Source organism: Chlamydotis macqueenii, chromosome 7 (assembly GCF_036417535.1).
Source record: "Chlamydotis macqueenii isolate bChlMac1 chromosome 7, bChlMac1.mat, whole genome shotgun sequence".
Lineage (NCBI taxonomy): Eukaryota > Metazoa > Chordata > Aves > Otidiformes > Otididae > Chlamydotis > Chlamydotis macqueenii.
This window is the reverse complement of record NC_141562.1, coordinates 18,272,442-18,295,560: the sequence shown is the minus strand read 5'-3', so window position 1 is coordinate 18,295,560 and position 23,119 is coordinate 18,272,442. Positions and strand designations below refer to the sequence as shown.

Below are 23,119 nucleotides of genomic sequence, written 5' to 3'. Positions count from 1 at the left end.
AAACTTTAGGTTCACTGAACTTTAGGGGCAAGATTTCAGACCCTTACAGATTGGTAGTTATTTCCCAGCATGATTTTATTTAATCTACTTTGATCTGTCCTCTTGAAGAGTCATTGTGCCAGTTCTGAGAACAAAGACTAATAGTCATTATAGCAACTCTGGTAAAGTCAGTGAGGTGGATTGATTTAAAGAAGGTGACCAAACCCACATAAAAATGTTCAACTTATTCTGTCTAAAATCAAGACTTGTATTTTAAACATGGACCTGCAAACTAACTTAATTATGAATTATAATGAATTATATACATGACCTTCATATTGATGGAATGTACAACTATGTAAGCTCTGCAGTTTCTAACAGTAAGAGAGAAATATATTTTTAATTCCTTTCACACATAACTGTAACTATTTCATAATTTCCTGAGTTGTTAACAGCTGAGCATATATATATATACAGGGAAATATTAATTTAAGTGGGATTCAAAATATTTGTGTTTCAAAGAGAAAGTTCAGACCTATGAATGCACACTGGACAAAAACATCAAGAAAGCTCCCAAGGTGCAGGTAGGAGATAAATCCTGTGCATGGGTAAAGTTACAAAGCTGGAATTCTTTGATTTCATTTAGAGACTAGTGAGGTTGCAAGGGGTTGCAAAATCTGTAGTGACTTTTCTGGTTTCTCTCCCCTCTTTCCCAGCTTTCATTTTATGGCAGTTTAGAGACTATTCCGGAGAAAGCTAGAGATGTAGAAATGTGAGGCTTTCTAGTTTGAGGTGATGTACTGCTAGCATTAGTGGTCCAGACTACTGTTAGCAGAGGACCTAGCAGGTCACAGGTGATGTGCATTGACATAGCTGTGGAGGAGGTAGTTCCAAGATACTCATCTACCTAGTGTTCAGACCAACTTCATCTCCCTTTTTTTTCATCACTGTTCATGAATTCAATACAACAGAAACTAGTTTTGTGTCCAGATGGCAGTATCTCCAAACTCCTGCTATCCTCAGGTATCTGATGCAGACTCATTCTCATTGTTTCATTCTTAACGGTGATTTCTTCTCTTTCTTTTCAAAGATTTAACCTCTGGGACGGTGCCTCTGCAGATATATTCAGGGGACTTGATGGTGGGAGAAACAAGCGTCACCTATCATACCGATATGGAGGAAATCAGCAGTCTGTTGGCTAATGCAGCCAACCCGGTACAGTTCATGTGCCAGGTAATGACTCTAGCAAACAGCTGCTTTGGAAACCAGCTCTTTCAGAGGCTAGACAAGTGGACATGAGCAAAACTGCCTGCCATGAAGTAGCTCTTCTGAAATGAAGAAATGCAAGCTTATTCAGGGATTTTCACGTAACCTTAACATCTCCTTTTAGCGAAAGCATGGGTGCTTTTTCTGTCTCTGGAGCAAATAGCTGGCTAAGGTGACTCAGACTATGCAACTGAAAAAAAAAAAAAAAGTGGTCAATCAACACTCACATTTAGACCTGGATGACTTGAAAAGATTGGGATGACAGAACTTGATATAACAGAAAATACCATAAAGAAATTAATTGTTTGGAAATTTGTTTCTAAGGGTTCTTGGAAAAGATGTGAAAAGGTAGCAAAGATTCATACTAGCTTAATGAAGTAGAGTAACATAAAATGTTTTGTTTATTCTTAGTACTTTATTTCTTTAAAGCCACTCCTCAGTTAGGGTACCTGAGCCCTATTAGAGGGGTAAAGCTTGCACAAGCAGGTTCTCCAGATGTGTTGTCTTTGCTGCCTGCTTTCATGTCCCTGATCAGCTGTGTAGCGGGAGCCTACAGAGTAGTATTGTTGGTCACCAGTATACCTGGGGTAGGGAAGGCTCTCTTGCTCTTTCTTTTTAGTTCAAGTTTTGGAGTAGTTGGTACTAGTCTGTGCCTCTGCTTGGGGAATAGGCATGCTTCCCAGTCTTTGGCTAAGAACCAGTCCAAAAGCCAAACCCAGACTGTACATGAGAGCAATTAAAAAATGACTAGTTCATACTTGGAGCAGGAGTGACACTTCATTGGAAATATCAGAAGTGAGATTATAACTGTCAAGGAAGTAGGGATTAAGATTGTACCTGTCAAGGAAGTAGGAATTAACAGTTTTCTATGCTTCAAATTGCATGAGTGACTTTCTTGTACTTTGTCTTGTTGTGGAGTGTACAGTTCTCATCTGCTCAGAATAATGATACTCTATTTCTGGACCAGGAAGCTATTCGTGTTTTTGCTTGACCCGAACATTGCTACCTTCAATGTTTATGCCTGCTGTTTTCTGATATATGCAAAATAAACAAACAACTTCTAAATCTGACTTTACCTGAATCTCCAGACTCCCCCAAACAAAATCACTTTCCGTTTATCTCTAGGCCTTTAAAATCGTGCCATACAGCATAGAAGCACTGGACAAACTGTTGACTGAGTCACTCAAGAAGAACATCCCTGCCAGTGGCTTACACCTATTTGGAATCAACCAGCTGGAAGAAGAAGATATGACAACAAGTAAGTTGAAAGATTTTTGTTTTCTTTTTAAACTTCATCTATATCAGTTGTTTTACCTTGGAGCACCTTAATATTGCAGTGTGTGGTACCTGCACAGGCTGTCTCAAAAATCTTTGATCTTAGCCAGGAAGCTACATTTCTGATTATATGTTTAGAAGGGGATTGCCATTTGGGTCGGGTGACCCTTTTTGTATTACATGCATCAGTTTCACTTCCTTGCATTGCGGCAGATGAAGCTACAGACACAACCAAAGTGAAAAGATGATGCTCCCCAAAACATCTCCCATATTTTCTCCCTTGTTGTCTCACTCCCATGTGACATTTCTCCCTAGCCCAGTCCTTTTCCCTCAACACCATGACTCTGCTCTAAGGTGCACGGTAGGTACTTGGCAGTTGGATTGGTTTGGCATCGTGACATGGTTGTCTTACAGCAGCTGGATCGTGCTGGAATGATGATCTAAGAGGTCCTTGCAAACCTGTGATCCTACATAAAGCTATTACAGTGCCAGATTCCCCACTTAAGGTCATAGGACTTAAGCACGGAGATGTACTAGATATCTCAGTTAATTTGTGCAGTTAACTCCATTTTGAAACTGTATATACACTTTTCAGGGCTTTTGCACCTGCTTTGGTCTGTGTTTGCTAGGAATTCTGTTTCTTATCTACTGGCTTTGTTGCTGCTAGAGAGAAACACATTCTAACAGGATCCTGTTCTCACAGATCAGAGGGATGAGGAGTTGCCAACACTGCTTCACTTTTCTGCAAGATATGGACTGAAGAACCTCACCGCCTTGCTGCTTACATGCCCTGGAGCACTGCAGGCATACAGTGTAGCCAACAAATATGGCCACTATCCAAACACCATAGCAGAAAAGCATGGCTTTAAGGACCTCCGCCAGTTCATTGATGAATATGTGGTAAGAGGAAGCAGCGGTCCTGCATTGTCCCACAGCAAGTGTGGGCAGTGGCACCAAGCTTGGCACTTAGTGTTATGTGGCAGCAGGAGTGATGGGGTAATAAAGGGTGCAGTGTAGTCTAGTACGGTGTAGAAGACTGACATCCAGCCACACTGAAAGCTTCCAGACTAAAGGGCTGGGTGCATCTCTGGAGCTAGGGAAGTTCTTGGGGCTTTTGCACAGACTAAGGAAGGTAGAAGCAGAGACTGCCATACTGGATTTCCTTATCATCCATCCATCTAATGAAGTTTCTGCAGGGCTGTAGTTGGTGCCTGGTGTACTCTTCTAACCACTGATATTGGGAAAATTACAGCCTCTTCATCCCACTTACTTTAGGGAGCAATATGGGAACAGAGTATGTTTGGGAAGCTACAATCTGAGATCCTCTCTCATTAGTCGTAGTACGGTCTGGATTGCTTATTAGCTCATTCACAGCTCATTTGTGTAGTCTGGCTGCTATACATAAAATCAATTTCTTCTTGTGTTAGGATAGCTGTCCGTTCCCTACTTGTTCTCTCAGAGAGCCCAGTTCACAATTCTGTTCTCTTTGAGCTAATCCCATCCCCAGAAAACAGCACTCTGACTTTTCCAGATTATGACATGAACCTGACTCCAGCTGCACCAGGCAATTGTTTCTGTGGGGTTTTTCTGTGTGCATGAGGCTTATGCTTTCTTTACCATTTAAGTTGTTTCCAGCCTGTATGCTTCAAAATAACAAGCAGCTCCTTGACTTAATCACATGAATTCTTGAGTAGATTTTATTTGCCTTTGCTTTCAGTTGAAAAGTTGTGCCTAATTGTCCCTAACAGTTGTCTGAGTGGTGAGTGATAGATCTGCCAGCCTCAGTGTGGTTCTGCCAGCCAATTACAGTAGTATTTAAGCCCTATTTAGGAGGCATGGATGGTACTTAGACTTGGGGCTTGCTTCTTGCCGTAAGCATGGATTTAGGGTTATATATTTGAGCTAAATAAAGGTCATTCCCTGTTCTGAGATCAAGAGGGCTGCAGAAACTGTAAACTGTGTGATTAAAATCTTTGCACTGAAGTAAGTGAGAGATGCTTAGGAAGTTCTTCCAACCTTTTATTGCAGTACTGTGCTCCTCCCATGTCCTCCTCTCCACCGGCACAGTGACAGAGCTGTGTTAAGGGTAGGTCCTGCTTACTTACCATCAAGCCATCTGTGCAGCTTAGTACCAGAGCACACAAATGATCTGTACCGGTGTGTATACTGCAAGGTAGTGACCGGTTTATTGGGAAGTAGACTGGCTCTGTCAAATGCAGGAATTACATTTTACAAGTACACATTTAAGGCTAGTCCTGCTGCTATTTCCCACTGTGATGTATGAGTTTCATTGGGAATATGGAGGAAAAACATCAACTAAGCAAAAATGCTCCATCTTTTAGGAAGAAGAAACTTTCTGTTCCCACCCCAGTGCTGTGCGAAGAGGAATCTCAGGCTATAACTTTTAAAGACACCTTGATTACTCTCTTCTTCTCAGGCCAGTTAGTTATCCATGCGCTACTGGCATGGATATCTGAAAATCCCAGTAAACCCCTTTATCACGTAGTTTTCTCTCTGGCAAAAGTTCCTCTGCATCTCACTAAAGCATCACATTTTGACTGTAGAGGGAAGCATATGTAGACAGTTTTGACACACGTGCCCTGTGGATTGAAGGCCCATGAGGTGGTCGTTGTGAATGGAAGGATATCTTGTAGCTGCAACTGGTTAAGATGGCTATGCTTGTGACATAGTTGGAAGTTGGGGAGGAGGCTGGGATAAAGTTTTACATTTTGCTCCCTTGCGTAGTCTGGTGAAGATCTGCACTGCCTTTCCCACCCCCACCCCCTACTCCATGTTGCAAATATGTGAGAAAAGGTTCTGCTGTCCTGTGAATCGAAAATTGCCTGTATTACATGAACAGCTGTCTGCTGTGAGGTTTCCTGTTAATCTCACAGAAAAGGGTCTATGTACTCCCACTCTGGGTGTTACGTGCTGCTGCTAATGCAAAGAAACGGAAACTGAAATCTACACCAAAGCTAAAACTTTGCTTTCTTTTAAGTGCTCCACATGTGGCAAGCTTTCTCTCTTATGGTCAGCTATGCTTACCCCAAAATAGCCTTTGACAAGCATTTGTAATTTTAGAATGAGCTTTGCTTATGTTCTAGGAGTTTACAGACACTGAGTAGGACATGAAATTGAGAGGATGAGAGGCTGTAATGGCTATTCAGAATGTGTCAGCACCAACTTATCTCACCTTCGTTACCTATTATTGCAACATAGATCTTGAAGGCTGGGCACAGATATCTGTGGTGGGGATTTAATTCCTTTGAGAAGCCTTAGTCTTTGGGAATGGGATGCTTTTAGAAGGTTTTTTTCCATGAGTGATGAGAGTGAGATCTTTTGCTTGCTTTGATTTTCCAGATTCTTTATTTAAATGAGAATTGAACATTTTTTTCCTTGCTCTCCTTCCTCTCCAGGAAACTGCAGATATGCTGAAGAGTCACATTAAGGAAGAGCTGATGCAAGGGGAGGAGGATGAGTCTGTTTATGAATCCATGGCTCATCTCTCCACTGACCTGTTAATGAAGTGTTCCTTGAATCCTGGCTCTGATGAAGAGCTTTATGAATCCATGGCTGGATTTGTCCCTGGTGCCTCAGAAGATATTTGTATGTATATTCACAGAATCATAGAATGGTTTGAGTTGGGAAGGGACCTCTAAAGGTCACCTACTCCGACTCCCCTGCGATGAGCAGAGACATCTTCAACTAGATCAGGTTGCTCAGAGCCCCTATGCAAGAGGCCTAAGCTGATACGTCTCTCTTATACATAGCAGTGCCTCAGTTGAGTTTCAGAGTTAGGGCTGGTTATAGCTTTTCTGCTCTCACCACGAGGAAACCATGCTCCAGTTTTGATGTTGGCTGGCTCATAAAATTGCTCTAAACCTTTCTTTGATTGCCAGTGTACAAGATCAAGAGCTGTTTCCTTAGTGCTTTGAGGACTTCCTGAACCCTGAGCAAGTGAATTAGTGTTTGGAAGAGACCAAACTTTCTACCATGTCCTGCTTCTCCCTCCTGAGATCCAGGGAGGTGAGGGCACTCTGACTTTCAGACACTGTTGGAAAAGAACACTGTGTAAGACGTAATTTTACTGACAAATAGGAAAGTGGAAAACAAGAGCTGAGCTTCTACCTCAAGAGCTTGAGAACAAAAGAAAGTGAACATCTAGAAATGTGTACTGAAAGTATTATAATTGAAGAATCATTGTTCTAATACACTTGGTTTATTGCTAAAAAATATATAACTTACTCTGATAAACAGGCAGATATTTGTTTTTCACCATTCCATTAATATTCAGTGAGGCTAATTGCAAATAACAAGTTAAGTACCTATGTTAAGCAATTGTAAATTTTCTGTTCTTACTTATCTGCCTATTGGTCTGGCTTCATCCCACTGATATATTTTAGCATTTCCATGAGCAGAGAATCTAGCTTGTAGTTAAGAACCTGCATAAGGACTTCCAGTGTTTCTGCAGTTTTAAGTCTGCTGCCTCAGGGGAAAAGCTTTCTTACTGAAACACTTTTGCTTATAGACTATATCTGTTCTGGGCTAGTTTTATCCTCTTTTAGATTAAATTATGTTATGAAACACATTTTTTCTTGATTATGGAGTCCAGAAGACTTTGTCAGTTCTCTGCCTGAAATCATGAACTCTTCTGTGCGAGGTTTTGTTTGGCTGCTACAGGGATAGTTTTGCTTTGAAAACTAGGATTATTCTGCCTTCAGGTAGAGATAAGCAGTAAGGCCGGTTGGACTCCTAAGGAACAAAGCTGCTGTTGTTCACAGTAATGGGGGTGAGAGTTTCTAGATGTTTGGAAGGTCTGCCTGCAATCAGTGCACCTCTGAATGGGGTTCATTGCCTAAGTCTGTGGAGGGGGAAGAAACATGCTTAAAACCACTAAGACCAACTTGTGGTCTTCCACCCCTGAAATGTCCAGATCTCCCAGAAACTATGCAGGGGATATTCCTTCCTTTCATGGATGCAAATCAAGCTCCCTGTAATTTACCACTTTTGAACTGGACTCTGAAAAGCCTCTCTGAAAATATTTTCGTATTGGTTCAGATTTAGATCAGAATTGCTTCCTGTCAGGAAAACCATTTGCCAGCTCTGCAGGCTGTTAGTGGAAGAACTAATTGTTTTAAGCTTGTTTCTTCACCACCTCCCTCACTTTGCTGTCTCACTTGTGTGCATGTCCTCTTGCCTGTTTCTGTCAAGCAAGCCACATTAAGTTAAACAGTTTAAATACACAGGTTTTCCTGCCCTCACTTGCTGTGATTGACAGATCTCAGGAGGGAGTTTGGCTGATGTTTTAGGTGAATACACAGGGAGAGCTAGTAAAGGTTGCCATGGAATGGGAAAAGTTATGCATTTGAAGCCCAAGTGAGGCTGCTTTCCTTAAGCCTTCTCGGTAGCAAAGGCCCAGCAGGTATATGTCCTTTAGGGGGAAGCTTCTGCAAGCACAGCAGGGTGGCAGGGGTTTCTGGGATCAGCACCAGGAAGTTCTCCTGGCATGCAAATATGCTGCAGGCTGTGCAGGGCTAGTAGGGCTAGAAAGGTAAAAACTCAGGCTGTCCCTAAAGTAGGTACTTAAGATTCCTCTACTGAAAAGTAGAGCTGAGTGAGTCTGCATTTTAAAATGTTTTCCTCATTGGTGAGATGCTATATATGGCTTATCTGTAATACATCAGCAAGGAATGTGAGTGTGTGTCCTGCTTCTTCTGGAATTCTCCTAGTGTACTGCTCCTGCACACAAATCTCTGTTACCTTCCACTCAGGAGTCTTTTACAGAAAATATCTGGTTTTCTTATGTAGTCTGTTAGTTTTTGCCTGAAGAATATTTAAAGCTTGTCTAAATGGTGCTTAAAATCTACCTGTATTGTAATAGGTAAGGTTAATTGGCACAATGCTCGACACTTAGATTGGTTCTCTGAAAGTGAAGGTGTTTCAGTATTATTGGGAATACCAGCACACAGGCAAACCCTCACTGAAATTAATGGGAGTGCTGGCTGGTTTAGAACTGCCATTATAAATAAAGGCTTCAAGCTTTTGTACTGCCTTAAAGGTTTGTGAGGATGAAAAACTCCCTAGGAAATCATAATCAGCTTCTACTGAGGTACTTTCTCCAGGTCAGAATAGCCCTTATGTGAGTAGTTATCACTGTGGTGTAGAGGACAATACCTGGGCTATTTTAAGTGTAGCCATACTGTGGCAGCATGCCCGTTTATTGTGATCAAGATGTGCTTCCACCACAGTTTTTCAGAAACTGATCAAAGGAAGCTTAGATACCACAGGGTCAATTTGTCTGGCAGGAATTAGTTTGAGAATAAGGAAACACAGGACTGGAGCCATTGTAATGAGTTAAAAGTAGTAGCAAATACTTGAATACTGGAGTGTTCTGTTAGTTCTTGTATTCGTTATCCCACTTCTGATTTTTCAATGCGTTTTTGTATCTTGTTTTTTTTTCTCTCTGCATTTGGTCCTGGGGAAGCATTTGCAGACATTGTGCAAGGGCCCAATTTTGCTTAAATTGATGCTAGATGACAGTTACACACACCTGTGTTGAGTTGCTAGTTGCCCCTTTAAGTTTTGAGATAAATGATGGAATTTAAAAAAAAATGGAAAAGGTTTTGTTCATCTACAGAACACTGCCTCTGCTTCAGCTGGAGGGGAGCATTCTTCCCCAGGCAGGTCTTAATGCCGTGAGCAGTGTAGATCATAAAGTACTCCTAACCACATCAGTGGGTTCTTACTAGCGCCTGCTGTTACCTTGTTTGCTGTTCTTTAATAATGAGATTGACTTGCCTTATTTAATTTCTTGTCATTAATCTAATTGTTCCCACTTCAGAAGGATACTTCCTTCGTACTACACTTTTCAAATACCTGTAAAGTTAAACATAATTTTGCAGAATGTGCTCCAGATTAGTACAGGTTGCAGGTAAATGTCATTTAGCTGACTCAGTCACACGCTATAACAAACAACAGCTGAACAGCAAAAAGGGAGAGTTATCTCCATCATATCAGTCTGGTACTATCAACTACAGCATCAGATAAAGTGCTTTGCTTTTTCTGCTTTCCTTGCACCGGCATCTGTTGTTATGCTGTTTTACTTGGGGAAAGAGTTAGGCTGTATTTTCTCTGTCCAAGGCCAGACAGTGGCAGTGGCAAAGAGCTCGTGGAAACAAGTCTGGACTCTTAGCACTGTTGCCGTGTCTATGAACTGTGTGGACATTCAGACCCTAGATAGTGTGAGTTTTATGGAGAAATTTAATCCTTTATTGTAGAGAATTTCAGATTACTAAAATATAGTGTCCTGTTATTTGCAGACCTCTAACACCTAAAGAGTAGAAGTTAGTTCACGTATAAATAAGTTATGATGCCCTTATTCTACTCTTGCACTTCCTCTCCTTCCTCTACTGTTTTTTTTCTCTTTAGACCAAGCTTTCAATACTGTCCTCATTGATTTTTATTTTTTCCTTAGTTAATGCAAGAAACAGCAGCCTCCTTGTCATCCTTGAGCAAACTGAGAGAATTGTGCACAAAAATACAACTGCTTATGAAGTTCTGAGTTGTGATTTATGCCAACATGTTGAAGCCTTTGTCTTGCATAACAAAGGACTGGTCTCTGTAGAGAGGTAGCTTGCTTCATGTGCAGGAATACCTGGCTTCTAGTGTTTGCAAATGTTTAAAGGGGGAAGGGTGTTACTACTTTCTAAAGGGTACCCATGCATGGGTATTTTAGCTGTTGTGAAGGGTCTGTAGGTCATAACTTGTCTTCTGTATATCTGTCTGTTTGCAGGTTGGTTCAGCTCCCTTCTGAAGCCTTAATGAAACTTTTTGAGTAAATATCTTGTAGCTCCTAAATTCTGACATCTAGGAACTACTTGATCTTCTTCCTGCTAACCTTCAGAGGAACTTTCCCCAATAGCCTCAGGAAAATCTGAGGACTTTTCCTGTGATACCCAGAGTTTGTGTTCTTGTCACTTCTGTCTCACTAGCCTGTTTTTGCAGTAAGTGGAACAGAAGGTGTCATTGACAGTCGAGAACCTCTTTTCAGTTTTGGTATGAGTGACATGTTAGGTCTCAGCTGTATCCAAGACAGGCCTGTGTGCAAGAGGGTGATGAGGTGGTGATCATATCTTCTAAGGAGAATGAATTAGTTGATGAATTTAACTACATTGACTATGTGATAGAAAAGAAACCCTGCAGTACCTTGTTGCACTGCTGGTTTAGTAATCCTTCAGAGTACAGCCAAATCTGGGAAGATACTGTTCCCTCCACAGAGAACAAAAGAACTTTGTACACTTCTCACATTCTGTTCTTCCCCCAAATCCATAAAGTTGTGGCTTTTCTCTGGGCTTGTATTTGCTACAGGTTCATTTGTAAAAACTATGTTAAAAATAATCAAGGTGGCTGCAAGGTGGAAGAATCGCTCTGCAGAAAAATACAGGTCTGTAGTGCTGATTCTTTAAGATGCTCAAATGTCAAATCTGTGCTTCCATGTAGTGCGGTGTTACTTAAGTGAACTTTATATTAGGTTGGTGGTAAGCGGATTAGCTCCAGCAGCATGCAACTTGGCATGGACTGCAGAGCTCTTGAGAAACTGCTAGTGTGGTTAGTCCACACAGCATGAAGTATTGCTGTGGCTATGCTGGAGGTATTTCTGTGAAGTTAAAGCTAGGTTGGGTGCATTCATGTGACTGTCAGTGGGTCCTTTGACAACTACTGTTTAAAAAAACCCACAGCGCTCTAATAAAGCACAATCTTGCTTTTGTATATTCTTATCCCTCTCTTATAATCTCCTCAGCTTTGCAGGAAAAAAATAAGAAAGATTAGCAAATATTAGAGACATTTATAGATGAAATATTTCATATTCTCTCATGTAACCCAAACCATCTAGTTTATATAGTAATAGATATTTCATTATATGCATCAACTACTCACTTATATCAGTCTTGTTTTTAATATCATTAGGAGCAAGATTACCTAACACTTTATTTTAGTTTTAGGGTTAGTTGAGGTTGACCGTTTTTTTTAAAATCGGAATTCTTCATGTCAAAACACTGACTTAACAAAGTATCTGATTGTTTGCTGTCACTCCTTTCTCAATACTAAATTATCATCTGACTCTCTGAACACCTTCATCTTTCTGGTTTTTTTTCAGATGTAGAGATGCTTCAGTCCAAACCAGACACTCCAGTTGCCGGAGATGAAGTTTCTCTAACTACTAAAGATTCGATGCTTCGCAAGTTTTTAGAAGGTGAGACCTATTTGGAGAGGTGAATGGCAGTAGCACAGTTAAAGCAATTAAATGGAACTTGATATTTCTCCTTGATCTGTTAACGATAGGGTCTAGTTCACACTGTTTGACATGGACAGCTTTGCCTTAGTGAGTACAAACACGGCACAACAGAAAAAGCAGCTTGTCAGGTGATTTCACAAATGGAGTTAGTTTCTTACCAAAGAGGAGTGATTTCTAGTTCCAGTCCCTGCCTACCAGTGAATGCAAGCACACAGTTGGTATCTATTCAGGAATGGCTGTCTTTTGTCCTTATCTTAGTGATGGGAATTAATTCTGGTGTCCTGATGTGGATGCAGGCTCCCCTCGTGAGCATCGGCTGAGTGTAAAGTAGAGAAGCGCAATCTAGTGATGAGTTTTAATGTAGATACTTTACTTAAAAATCTGTCCACTGAAAGCAGCAGCCTGGAAAGAGGAAAACAACTGCTGGCTCCCAAACCTGATCTATGCTCTGCCGCTTCAGTGCTTCCTCTGCCTTCTCAGACCAAAGCCAGGCCTTAGCTCCATGCTCTCCCCACTGAGCATAATCGAGTTGTCCAAGCCTTTTCCTGACTTGCCAGGTTCCATGCGATACAGGCTCAGTTTTTTGTGGGGGACCAGCTGAACTCAGAGCAAGATTAAGTCTGGAGCTCTTAACGTCTTGTTCTGTTTTCCCTGCTGACGCTGATACTCTGTCAGTCCCATTGCATTAACTCCACTAGGTGTTAACAACATTGCTAAAGGAAAGTCTATCCAGTGGTTAGGGTATTCACTTGTGACTTGGTAACAGAGTAGGGATTTAGTCCAGGGGCTCTTAATTCTTTTTGCTATCATACGAACAGAAGGAAACTAGCTTTTAAATCGGGTATGACAGCATTTGATGATTTTGCAGTCATATTAGGAGTGACAATAGAATGGAGGTGATGAGGTGATATAATGGGCCTTGTTAAGTACAGGCGTGTGTACCCAGCTTCCTCTGAGACACATTGTTGTGAAATCAAATATATTGTCAGCTGTTGGCGATTGCTCATTTCAGACAAAGGAGTAATTTTCTGTAGTACTTTGTAGACCACCACAAGTAGCTTTTGGAAACCAGTGCTCTGTTGGATTTGTTAACTGTTATGATATGTTAATTAACTGGAATTAATTTAAGTAACTGTTTCTCAAGTTCTTAAAAACAGTTATGAGATTTTTCCACTATGGTTTCTTCACCAAAACAGATGGTACAGGCTTGGCATCAAACATGTGCTACTAGATGTTAATGATTTTATCAAGTCCTGTCTTGAAGTGCTTTGGCACTTTAAGTCACTGCGACACTGGATGTTTTTGCCTGTGAAATGCCCATCTTGGTAAGAACGTGGTCCATAGTGCATCTGGAACGATCCAGTTTTCAGTAAAGTGGCCAGGTTGTTTTTCTTACAAACTCTGCTCTGTTGTAGGCAGTACCATGGATGTGCCAGATTCAGAAGAAGGAGCTTACCAGCAGTATGGTGAAGATGTATACTACTCGGTGGAACAAGATACTTTTCCACAGGCAATGGCTAGCAGACCTCCAGTTCCTGTTCCAAGACCAGAATCCAGCTCTCCACAGCCGGACAATGAGCTGTACATCTCCAAAAGTGAGCTGGGTACCAGGACCTAAACTGTAGAGTAGTCAAACACAGAATAACCTTGACATGGACTCTAGTTGCCAAATAAATGCCAAGAAAATCTATCCATTTCCAAGACCACTAGATTATTTGGCTTTAGAATGTTTTTTGCTCTATAAGAGCTGGATTACCTTTGGGATCCAATTTCAGATCTGTTTTTCATCTTCTTCTGCCTATTCTGAATATGTGGGGATGCTGTATCCTGAGGTCTTGGCTTGAGATTGCTGTTAATGAAAATGGTAGGATGACAGATTACCCCCAAACGGTATGAACAAATCCACTACATAAGAAAGATCCTGATACAAGGACACAGTCAAGCTGATAAATTGAGACATTGCTGCTTTGTAATGGTATCATTGATTCAATAGCATTTTTATGGCACATGATTCTGTACCTCAATACCTCACTCTGAGGTGCGGTTTAATTTAAATTGAAGAAAATTGTGCTTCTTGCTTTGATAGGCAGTTTTGGAAATCTTGGTCATATTTCACAAACAGTCTAACAAGAACTACAGTCATGTGTTGTAATTACAGTGACGACTCTTTCCACCCATGACAGGACTCTGGGGAAAGAATGCGCAAATTACTCTTAGAGATGCCTGCGCTAAATTCTTTGAGGTCATTAGAAGGGGAGTTCTACTGTACAACTCCTTATCTTGTTTTCTTCAGTGGACTTAATAGGGTAACAGAAGCTGTAATGCAGTGCAGAATTGTGTATGCTTTCCATATTCATCCTTGCTATTTCTGTCTTCATGAGATGCATTTCAGTATCTAAAGAGTGTTTGTTCTACAGTTTTTGCACAGAAAGCTCAAAGACCTGAGAATCTCTATGTCCCTAGAGGAAGGGTTAAGAAAGGTAAGTCAGAAGTTCATCCTGAAAATCTTTCCAGTAATCCAAAAGCAAATCTGCTGAAGTAGCTTCATTTGTGTGAAATGTGACAGAATAGTCTCTTTTACTAGGCTCTGGGGGATAATAGTCCTATATGAATGACCCAACCTTTCCAACCTTCTGTGACGCTGGAAACATTTATAACTGCAGAGTGAGAGTGGGTACCCTTTTATCACATACTGTACATATCTCCTGTCTTGGAGTTTAACCTTGATTAGGGTAATAATGATCATTTAAGTCTTCTTTTTTTTTTTTTTTTTATGCTGTGACCTTTATTACTTCATGGAGTCAGTGTCCCACTTTTGATCTTCTGGATATAGCCACTGCCTGTTGATCATTATTACCTGGTATTTAACCTGTAGTGAACTGCTTGCCATTGATCTCTGCACTTCCAAAACCGTGCCCTTATTCTTTCACCTCTTATCCTGTGCACTCTGAGTTCCAGGAACCACATCTGAGCTTTTATCTCATGTGTTGGGAACTCCTCTTTATGTTGTAAATGAGTTACAAAGAGCTGGCCAGCATCAGTAGGAAGAGTTTTCACCTTTCTGTTTCTGGAGTTACACTGCACAGTTTACCTAGGAGGAGTCTAGCTTTGAGACTGCCAAGGTGAAAGCTCTGTTTTGTGGATTGCTGAGGAGAGGGAGATTTTTGCAGTGAGGAATCGGAGTACTTTAAGGAGTACGTTTTGTGCTGGTGACTTAAGTGATATTTTTAAGAACAGAGATTATCCCTAGGACATATTTCCATACAAGATTACTTCTTAGTGGGGTTTTTAGCCCTGACAAATAGCAGCATGGCATAAGGACAAAACGCTTTTCTGGTTATAGAAATATTCAGTCTGTAATAGTGATTTTTTTTGCATCTCTGCTTTATGAAAGGTGCTTGAGTTTCTTTGTATTCAGTGAGGAGGGCCACAAGTTTAATAATATTTTTGGTATTCTTCTCTCTTCAGAGACAATAGTCAGGCCTGTAAAGGACCTGTCTCAATCAAGCATATATGATCCATTTGCTGGAATGAAAACGCCAGGTCAACGGCAGCTGATTACATTACAGGAGCAAGTGAAAATGGGCATACTCAGCGTTGATGAAGCTGTACTTCATTTTAAGGAGTGGCAATTGAACCAGAAAAAGAGATCAGAATCATTCCGGTTCCAGCAGGTACAGGCTTATTCAACTGTTTAAGAACTACAGCTGTCTCTCTAGGTATATATAAAAAGCTGTTCAGTGTGGGTATATTTCTTTCCTGGTTGGAGCAGAAAGACTGCTAATACAGTCTGCCAGCTAGCAGAGTTCTCTCCTGACATGGAGGGGCTGTTCCCATGCAGTGGCAAGCAGGTAGCTTTTCTAACAGATCTGTTTGTCTTGCAGTAGTATTGTTAGTTTTTGGAGATCTGTAGACTAGGAATGGGGCCAAATCCAGTTCGCTAAATTAACTTTCTAGAGGTCACCTAGCACCTACATACTGGCAGGGGACATCTGTGATGAACATTTAGCTTGTCAGTTCTCATCCATTTCAGTCAGATCAGTGAAGACTCAAAGTCCCAGATGGTTTATTGGCTTTAAAGTCCTATTTTGTAGATGATCTGATCCCTCCCTTGGTGTTCGATGGCTTCAGGACTAATACCTGCTCTTCGTAGCTGGGCAAGGTCTAGCAACAGTCATTAGTGAAAGCACAGTGTTTGGGTGGCTTAGCTGAATGACAGTCATTTTGTTGGCAGCAGCAACATAATGATCTGGTGGCACTAGCAGCCATAGTTTAAAGTTTCCATTCTCAAGTTAGAGTGGGGCTTCCTCTCTAAAACCACTGCCTGATTCTTTTGGAGCCTTTTTTTCGTGCTGCAGCAGTCTATGCTCACACTTGTGCCGCTCTTTGGTGTGTGACGCTGTTTTGGGAGCTGTCAGAACAAAGCCAAGACTTTTCTCCTCCTGATTCTCACTTGGACGGGTCCTTTCTACCCAGAAACAGTCAGAGGAATCCCTTCTCTGTCAATAAAAAATGTAGTGCTCCTTTAGTACATGTCTGTAGCAGAGATGAAGTGGCATGCTCAGTGCCCCAGCTCATGAGCAGCTTTCAAAGTCTCTGCTCCATACCTTGTCTCATGGTACAGCAATAGCTCCACCCACTTTTCTGCTTATTCCAGGGTATCCTCCTCTTACGTATGTACATATTTCCCTGCTGGAAAAGTTGTCTTTTTTTTTTTTTTTTTCTCCTCCCCTCCTCACCTTTCCTTACTGTAAGATGCAGTATTCACACAATGGTGAGGAGACCGCTCCCAGTTACATTTCCAGGTGTCCCCTTTTGCTTCAGTGGGGACATCCTGAATTCTTTCTGAATTGTCCTTCACACTGTGGGATGTGTGACAGCCTTCTCTGTCCCTGCAGTCAGAATTATCTGTTCGTTAGTACAGAAAGGACTGTGCAGTTACTTGAACGTGGGTCTTGTTTCTGTGCCAGTGTCACAGTGGAAACAGAAAATAGAGGGAGTTGTAAACCAAATGTGCTGCTTATCTGCAGCTGCCAGTGAGTCTGTGAACTTGACCTTAACATACACAATGGACATCTGAAAAAACTTGGCTTCTGAAAGGCACATGTGGATTTCTAAAAGGAATAGATTAAAACCTGTTGACACGATTTGGACTTCAGCCAGGTCTAGCAGGCTTTGTTACAGCTTGGTTTCAAAGTTAGCTGAAATATAATATTGGTATTGTCAGAAAGCTGCTCATCTTCCTTTATCCAGAGCCCTGAAAATAGCATCTTGTGGTGTTTTTAGGAAAATCTGAAACGGCTACGAGACAGCATAACCAGGAGGCAAATGGAGAAGCAAAAAAAAGACAAAAGTGCAGGTAACAGTCTCTGATTCTGACATTCTCTGGTAACAAAGCAGCTAACAATATTAATAGGTTCTTCAGGCAGAAATGTCTCCATGTGTATTGTAGTTACATGATATTTTAGTATTCACATTCATGTGCCAGTTGGCTAAAGCATAAGGAAGTTACTTTACTCCTCAGTTTCCTAGACTGAGGGAAAGATGCCCACATCTGTGGCGTGAATCTTGATTAATTCGTGTACAGTTATGATCGCCCTTATGTGATTGTGTTTAACTTTGTTCTGAGGTGCAAAGCTGTCTCTCAGAGGTTATACTTGCATAGACCCTTCTGAGCTGTTCATTTTCCCTTCCAGATTTGGAAATTACAGTTCCCATTCGACATTCTTGTAATACTTTGGGGAAACCAGAATGTGGAATATATGAATACGCCCCCAGGAAAACTGTTTTCCCACCAAAAAAGGAGTTCAAGCGAGGAGACTGGAAAACAGAGAGCACATCTAGCACAACAAGTAAGCAAACCCTGAGTGTCACCCTCTCTACAGGAAAGCTGGATGGAAAACACTTCCTGAGCCTGACTCTGGAGTCAGCTCAGGCAACAGGACTTCTGCTTCTGAATCCCAGTACTAACACCGCCACCCCAAACCCTGCATGCCTCAGGCTGGCTGTTCTCAAAACTATAGAAGCAACTCCAGGTTCATCAAGTGGTCTGGGCATCTTGCGTCTCCATCTCTGCAAAAGGAGAACCTGAAAGCTGAGTGAAGGATTCCCTTGAGCCTTTTCAGGGAAGCTATATCACTCATCTTTCAGTTCTTCGCTTAGAAGAAAGGAAGCTCCTTTGCTGTGACTCCCAGCAGTCAGTGTGCTCTTCTGGTCTGAAGGGCATAGTTATATTTCAGGCTGGGAACCAGTCTGTACGTGTCTTTTCCTCAATTGTTATAGATAAAGGACAGCATTTTTCTTTGGTAACTATGGAACCTCTTGAGTGACTGGGGACAGTCTGCAAACTTTTATTATCTTTAGATTTTATTAAGTTTAATTTGCACAAATTAAATCCCTGTATTCTTGCTGTTACCGCAGACTGAGCAATACTTGCAGAAATCATTAAGATCCTTTTGGTCCTCTGAAAGGAAAACTGAGTCCCAGTGAGGTTACTACCTTTGTGGCTCTTGGCGAGATAGAGAATCATAGAATCATGGAATAGTTTGGCTTGGAAGGGACCTTTAAAGGTCGTCTAGTCCAACCGCCCTGCAAGGAGCAGGGACATCTCCAACCAGATCAGGTTGCTCAGAGCCCCATCCAACCCAGCCTTGAATGTTTCCAGGGATGGGGCATCAATGACTTCTCTGGGTAACCTGTTCCAGTGTTCCGCCACCCTCAGTGTAAAAAACTTTTTCCTTTATACCCAGTCTGAATCTATTTCCTTCTATTTTAAAACCATTACCCCTTGTCCTGTTGCAACAGGCCCTGCTAAAGAGTTTCTCCCCATCTTTCTTATAAGCCCCCTTTAGGTACTGGAAGGCTGCTATAAGGTCTCCTCAGAGCCTTCTCTTCTCCAGGCTGAACAGCCCCAACTCTCTCAGCCTGTCCTCACAGGAGAGGCGCTCCAGCCCTCTGATCATTTTTGTGGCCCTCCTCTAGACTCTCTCCCACAGGCCCATGTCCTTCTTATGGTGGAGGCTCCAGAGTTGGACACAGTACTCCAGGTGGGGTCTCATGAGAGCAGAAGAGGGGGAGAAAGGCCTCCCTCGACCTGCTGGCCAGTGCACTCTATCCCACTGTCCATGTCACTGACAAAGATGTTAAACAGGGTCGGTCCCAGTACCGACCCCTGAGGAGCGCCACTTGGACATCAAGCTGTTGACTGCAACTCTTTGAGTGCAGCCATCCAGCCAATTCCTTATCCACAAGTGGTCTGTTCATCAAATCCGTGTCTCTCCAGTGTAGAGACAAGGATATTGTGTGAGACAGCATCAAATGCTTTGCGCAAATCCAGGTAGATGATGTCTGTGGCTTGTCCCTTGTCCATGAATGCTGTAATCCTGTCACAGAAGGCAACCAAATTGGTCAGGCATGATTTGCCCTTAGTGAAGCAGAAGATCTGCTCCATGACCTTGCCAGGCACAGAGGTGAGACTGATGTATAGCTGGCATAGATCCAGAGTAGATGCCAGAGGCAGCTGACTGAGTCAGTAACTTGCATATAAGCAGTTGTGAGAGAAAAGTTAAGAGCCTACAGATTCACTGTGTGCAGCTTGGCTCTCTTTCCCATGGCATGATTGTGAGAGCGGACCCTAGTGCAGTATTTAGCACTCTTAAGTGCTGCGGTTAGTACCAGCTGATAATGAGAGTTACCCCACCAAGGGTAGGGAGGGACTGCATCTTATGAGAAAAACCTCTCTGTCCTCCACTTCAGTGTACAGGTTTCTGAACGTTAGCATCCCGGAATTGCACAGCCCTATCGAACGTTATGTATTTATGACCGAGAGAAGTCATAGCAGTGTTAGGTATGTTTGTGAGTTGCTGTCCCTTTCAGAGATGGCATGACTGATTGCAAAAACATTCCCTGCTCTGAGTCCATGCAAGTTAAATGGATTTGCATAAATGGTTGCTGAAGGTTGATTGAACAAAGTTGTCATTTTTAGCTCTGAAATAGACTAGGAAACATTTCTGTGATGATCACGGATCATTCTGAGAGGAGGTGGTGAACAGCTATTGGGAGCAAAAAACCTCTCAAGCAGTCACTTATTCCAGGAATGAGTGTGTGACGTTGCTCAGAGCCATCTACCTCCACGCAGTTGTTAAGGATGTGTGGACTGATAATTTAAACACACATAAATGTTGGGTGTGTAACACTTAAGAAAATATTTACTTGACTTACCAGCTGATATTGACACTGGATCCTTTCAGTTAGATGATGGTTGTGAGTATTTAACCAGAAGCCTGGGCCTAGACAGAGCAGAAATCTGCTAGAAAGAAAGCAAAACTGAATGGTTTGGCCCTGTGGTCTGTGTTGTATGAAGTGCCATTGTTTGGATCCTGAAAATGTGAAAAATAACAGTGGAAATAAATTAATCTAAACAAGCGTTAAATGATGTGTGTGAGAGGTAAGCATAAGGTTAGGAGTCCTGAGTTAGTGATTTGCAGTTCAATCACCAGGATTTAATAATCAGTTTGTTTTCTCTTGCTTACTCCAGGCAGTGCAAGTAACCGCTCCAGCACTCGGAGCATATTGAGTGTCAGCAGTGGGATGGAAGGGGACAGTGAGGTAAGCTCTCACTTCTGCTATGTAGTTGTCTGCTGTTTGTAAGTACATGGCTTTGTTTTCATGCAAGAGAAAAGGAGCTCAGGGATGGCATTGCATTTGCAGAAATGGCAAAATGTAGCCACTTCTCTTCTGAAGCTAACAAGAATCAAATTCTGCTGGTCTGTAACCTCTTTTCTTCACTTTGTAGGACAATGAAGTCCCAGAAACAGCTAGAAGCCGCAGCCCAGTTGCCCACCAAGCAGAGAGGCTGCCTTTCCCTGAAAGGCCTCCCAGAGTGCCTCCTCGAGGTGCAAGCAGGTAAAGCTGAAGTGAAGCTCAAACATGAGTTTTCAGTGAATCAATATGAAAGCCTTGGGCAGAAAGCAAGGCAGGAAGCAAAGGTGTCTTTCAACAAAATCTACCAGACTATTAGCTATAAACGCACGCTTTTAGGAATTGTAAGATCCTTGTTTCTCATCTGTAATACTTGGTGGAATTGGTTTCTTAGTTGGTAGCATGCCTATTGCACTGCTGTTACTGTGGTTCAGACACTTCAAGGGGCAGCACTACTGAAGCACAGAACGCTTGCCATAATAAGACTGACCCGAAGTGGAGTAGCATCCTGCCCTGGCAGAGATTTAGTACCTCATCCTTGTGCGAAGCGTAGTGCAGAAGGAATTCCCTTTTGGCATTCCCTTGGACTTTTTTTTCTTTTTACAAATTTCAGATCTCTCCAAAGCATGCTTGTTTACATGTATGATTGGCCTCAACGTAAGAACTGCACTGTTTTTATAAAAGGTGTTGAGGAGATGGTAATAAAATACAGATGCTAATAAAATTCTGCAGTTGTTAAAACAGCAATTACTAACATGTGGGTGCAGTTAGTGCTGTGTGTTGGCTTGGCTCTGTCAAGAACATAGCTGGAATTTATCAGTAGTTAGTTTGAAAAAAAAGATTTTTAATCTTTTGATCTCTTGCTATTGCTCCTCATCTAATTTTCAGGAGAAAGCTACTATACTATCGAAGTTTTACTCCAGCCAAGTATTATAGCACCTCTTTCCAGTAGTAGTGGAATTACTGCAGCTGAAGAGTGGAATAAATAACATGGATAGGAACAGGGCTCTGGTACCTTGACATCTGCTCTGTTGCTGAATCACTGATGGCCTGTTTTTTTCTTGTATGACTATTGCTTGTACAGTATTCTTAGATATGATATTATTGTATGCAGTGTGTTGTTTCAGAACTCTATTCTCTACTATTTTTAAAATGTATTTGTATTGTCCTCTTTTTATAGGCCTGTAAGCTGTGAAGGCTTTTATCCTCCACCTGTGCCACCAAGAGGTCGCTGAATCTCTCAACAACTGTGGAATATGAGATTTTTCTGTTAGTATGTGTGTTTGTACAGATATTTTTGGGTTGTCTTAAATTATTTATAAGTGGGAGACAAATGTTTTCTCCCCCTTCCTTCTCCCTAAACCTCTGGTGACTTTTCCCATGATTTTTTACTGAGACTTCTTTGCCTTTAATATTTTTTTTAATTTTTTTTTTTTTTTTCCTTGGAAGAGTTTTGGTGCTTTGAGGCTTGAAGAAGAAGTGTCATGGCTGGGAAGGAGAATGTTGATGTGTGTCTTGGCAGCCCTGCACCAACATGAAGTTGCCCTTTGACCAAGAAAGAATACCTGTCCTTTAAGAAACTAAATCCTGATAAGCATTGCTACCAAAACCCTCAATACAACCTACAGGGGCTTGACTGGAAAACATGTTTGAAAAAGAAAAGAAAATAATTTGTTCAAAGACTTTGCTTGAAGATCACTCATTACAGCAGGAGCAGGTGAATGTACCGCTGTTTGGCATAACCTTTTGGGTACGGAATGCTGACCTTTCAGAAGGTGTAGAATCTCCCTCTAACAATCATTAAACCATGGGAGGATGAGAAGCTGTCTTTATTCAAGAATGTTTTTTGCATACAGCCTTGAAAATGTCTTTCCCTTTCCCCTTCTCTCCCTGAAGAGGACAGACATTGTGCTGCATTTACCATGAAAATTTCCAAGGTAGCTGCTGTTTCACAAAACAACTGTACTTAAACCTTTTTCGGGGAGGGGGTGGGTATGTTATTACTTGAAATCACATGACTGACCTGTCAAATTAGAGGAAGGAAGTGGCAGCAACTCCACTGTAGAAACAACATGAAGGCATTTCACTTCATGCTCTGGAATAGTATAGTGAGTCTCCAGTTATACACACACCTCACAAACACCAGCCGCATGGTTAGCCTGGTGCAGTGGAAATAGGTGTGCTGCCTGGGTGCTGGTCTGCTTGCTTTACTTTTCCTTTCTAGCAACGTGAATCTGCAACAGAAGTGTCTAGCCTTTTTTCTGCTCGAGGGCTTACAAACTTAAGGAGAGATTCCTGTGTTCCAAGTGTAGAAAGCATGTAAAGCAGAAATTAATTTTGATTCCTAATCTCAAGGAACTAGAATGATGGAAGTGAGATTTTTTTTTTTAATTGTGTTTTTTGACGTTTTTTGTTTTTTTACAATCTCGCAATCTTCCGTGTATATCCTGGCCCAGTGGGGACAAGTATAGGGCTCTGGTTGTCCATGAGTGACATAGATGTGAATTCTGCAAGATAACATTCAGGGTAGACAGGCATCATTACCTACTTGGTTTTCAAGCCATTCCCCCTCTTCCAGCCCTGAGAAAGACATACATACATCTG

The 23,119-nt window shown here is 41.7% G+C and overlaps 1 protein-coding gene across 2 annotated transcripts in view; it reads left to right on the top strand.

Moving 5' to 3' along the window:
- The window catches only part of PIK3AP1 (phosphoinositide-3-kinase adaptor protein 1), a 47,149-nt gene extending 24,030 nt beyond the window's left edge, over positions 1-23,119 (top strand). Inside the window, exons 5-18 of one of the 2 annotated variants that reach the window (XM_086752070.1) lie at positions 1,070-1,212; positions 2,371-2,503; positions 3,224-3,420; positions 5,937-6,126; positions 11,678-11,773; positions 13,231-13,410; positions 14,233-14,295; positions 15,284-15,489; positions 17,102-17,174; positions 17,512-17,667; positions 20,352-20,422; positions 20,610-20,719; positions 21,696-21,788; positions 21,965-23,117. In XM_086752070.1, coding sequence (XP_086608196.1) covers positions 1,070-1,212; positions 2,371-2,503; positions 3,224-3,420; positions 5,937-6,126; positions 11,678-11,773; positions 13,231-13,410; positions 14,233-14,295; positions 15,284-15,489; positions 17,102-17,174; positions 17,512-17,667; positions 20,352-20,422; positions 20,610-20,719; positions 21,696-21,750 — 1,673 coding nt within the window. In that variant the 3' untranslated portion in view covers positions 21,751-21,788; positions 21,965-23,117. Of the gene's footprint in view, positions 1-1,069; positions 1,213-2,370; positions 2,504-3,223; positions 3,421-5,936; positions 6,127-11,677; positions 11,774-13,230; positions 13,411-14,232; positions 14,296-15,283; positions 15,490-17,101; positions 17,175-17,511; positions 17,668-20,351; positions 20,423-20,609; positions 20,720-21,695; positions 21,789-21,964 lie in introns of both variants that reach the window. The other variant, XM_086752071.1, reaches the window with a different exon arrangement.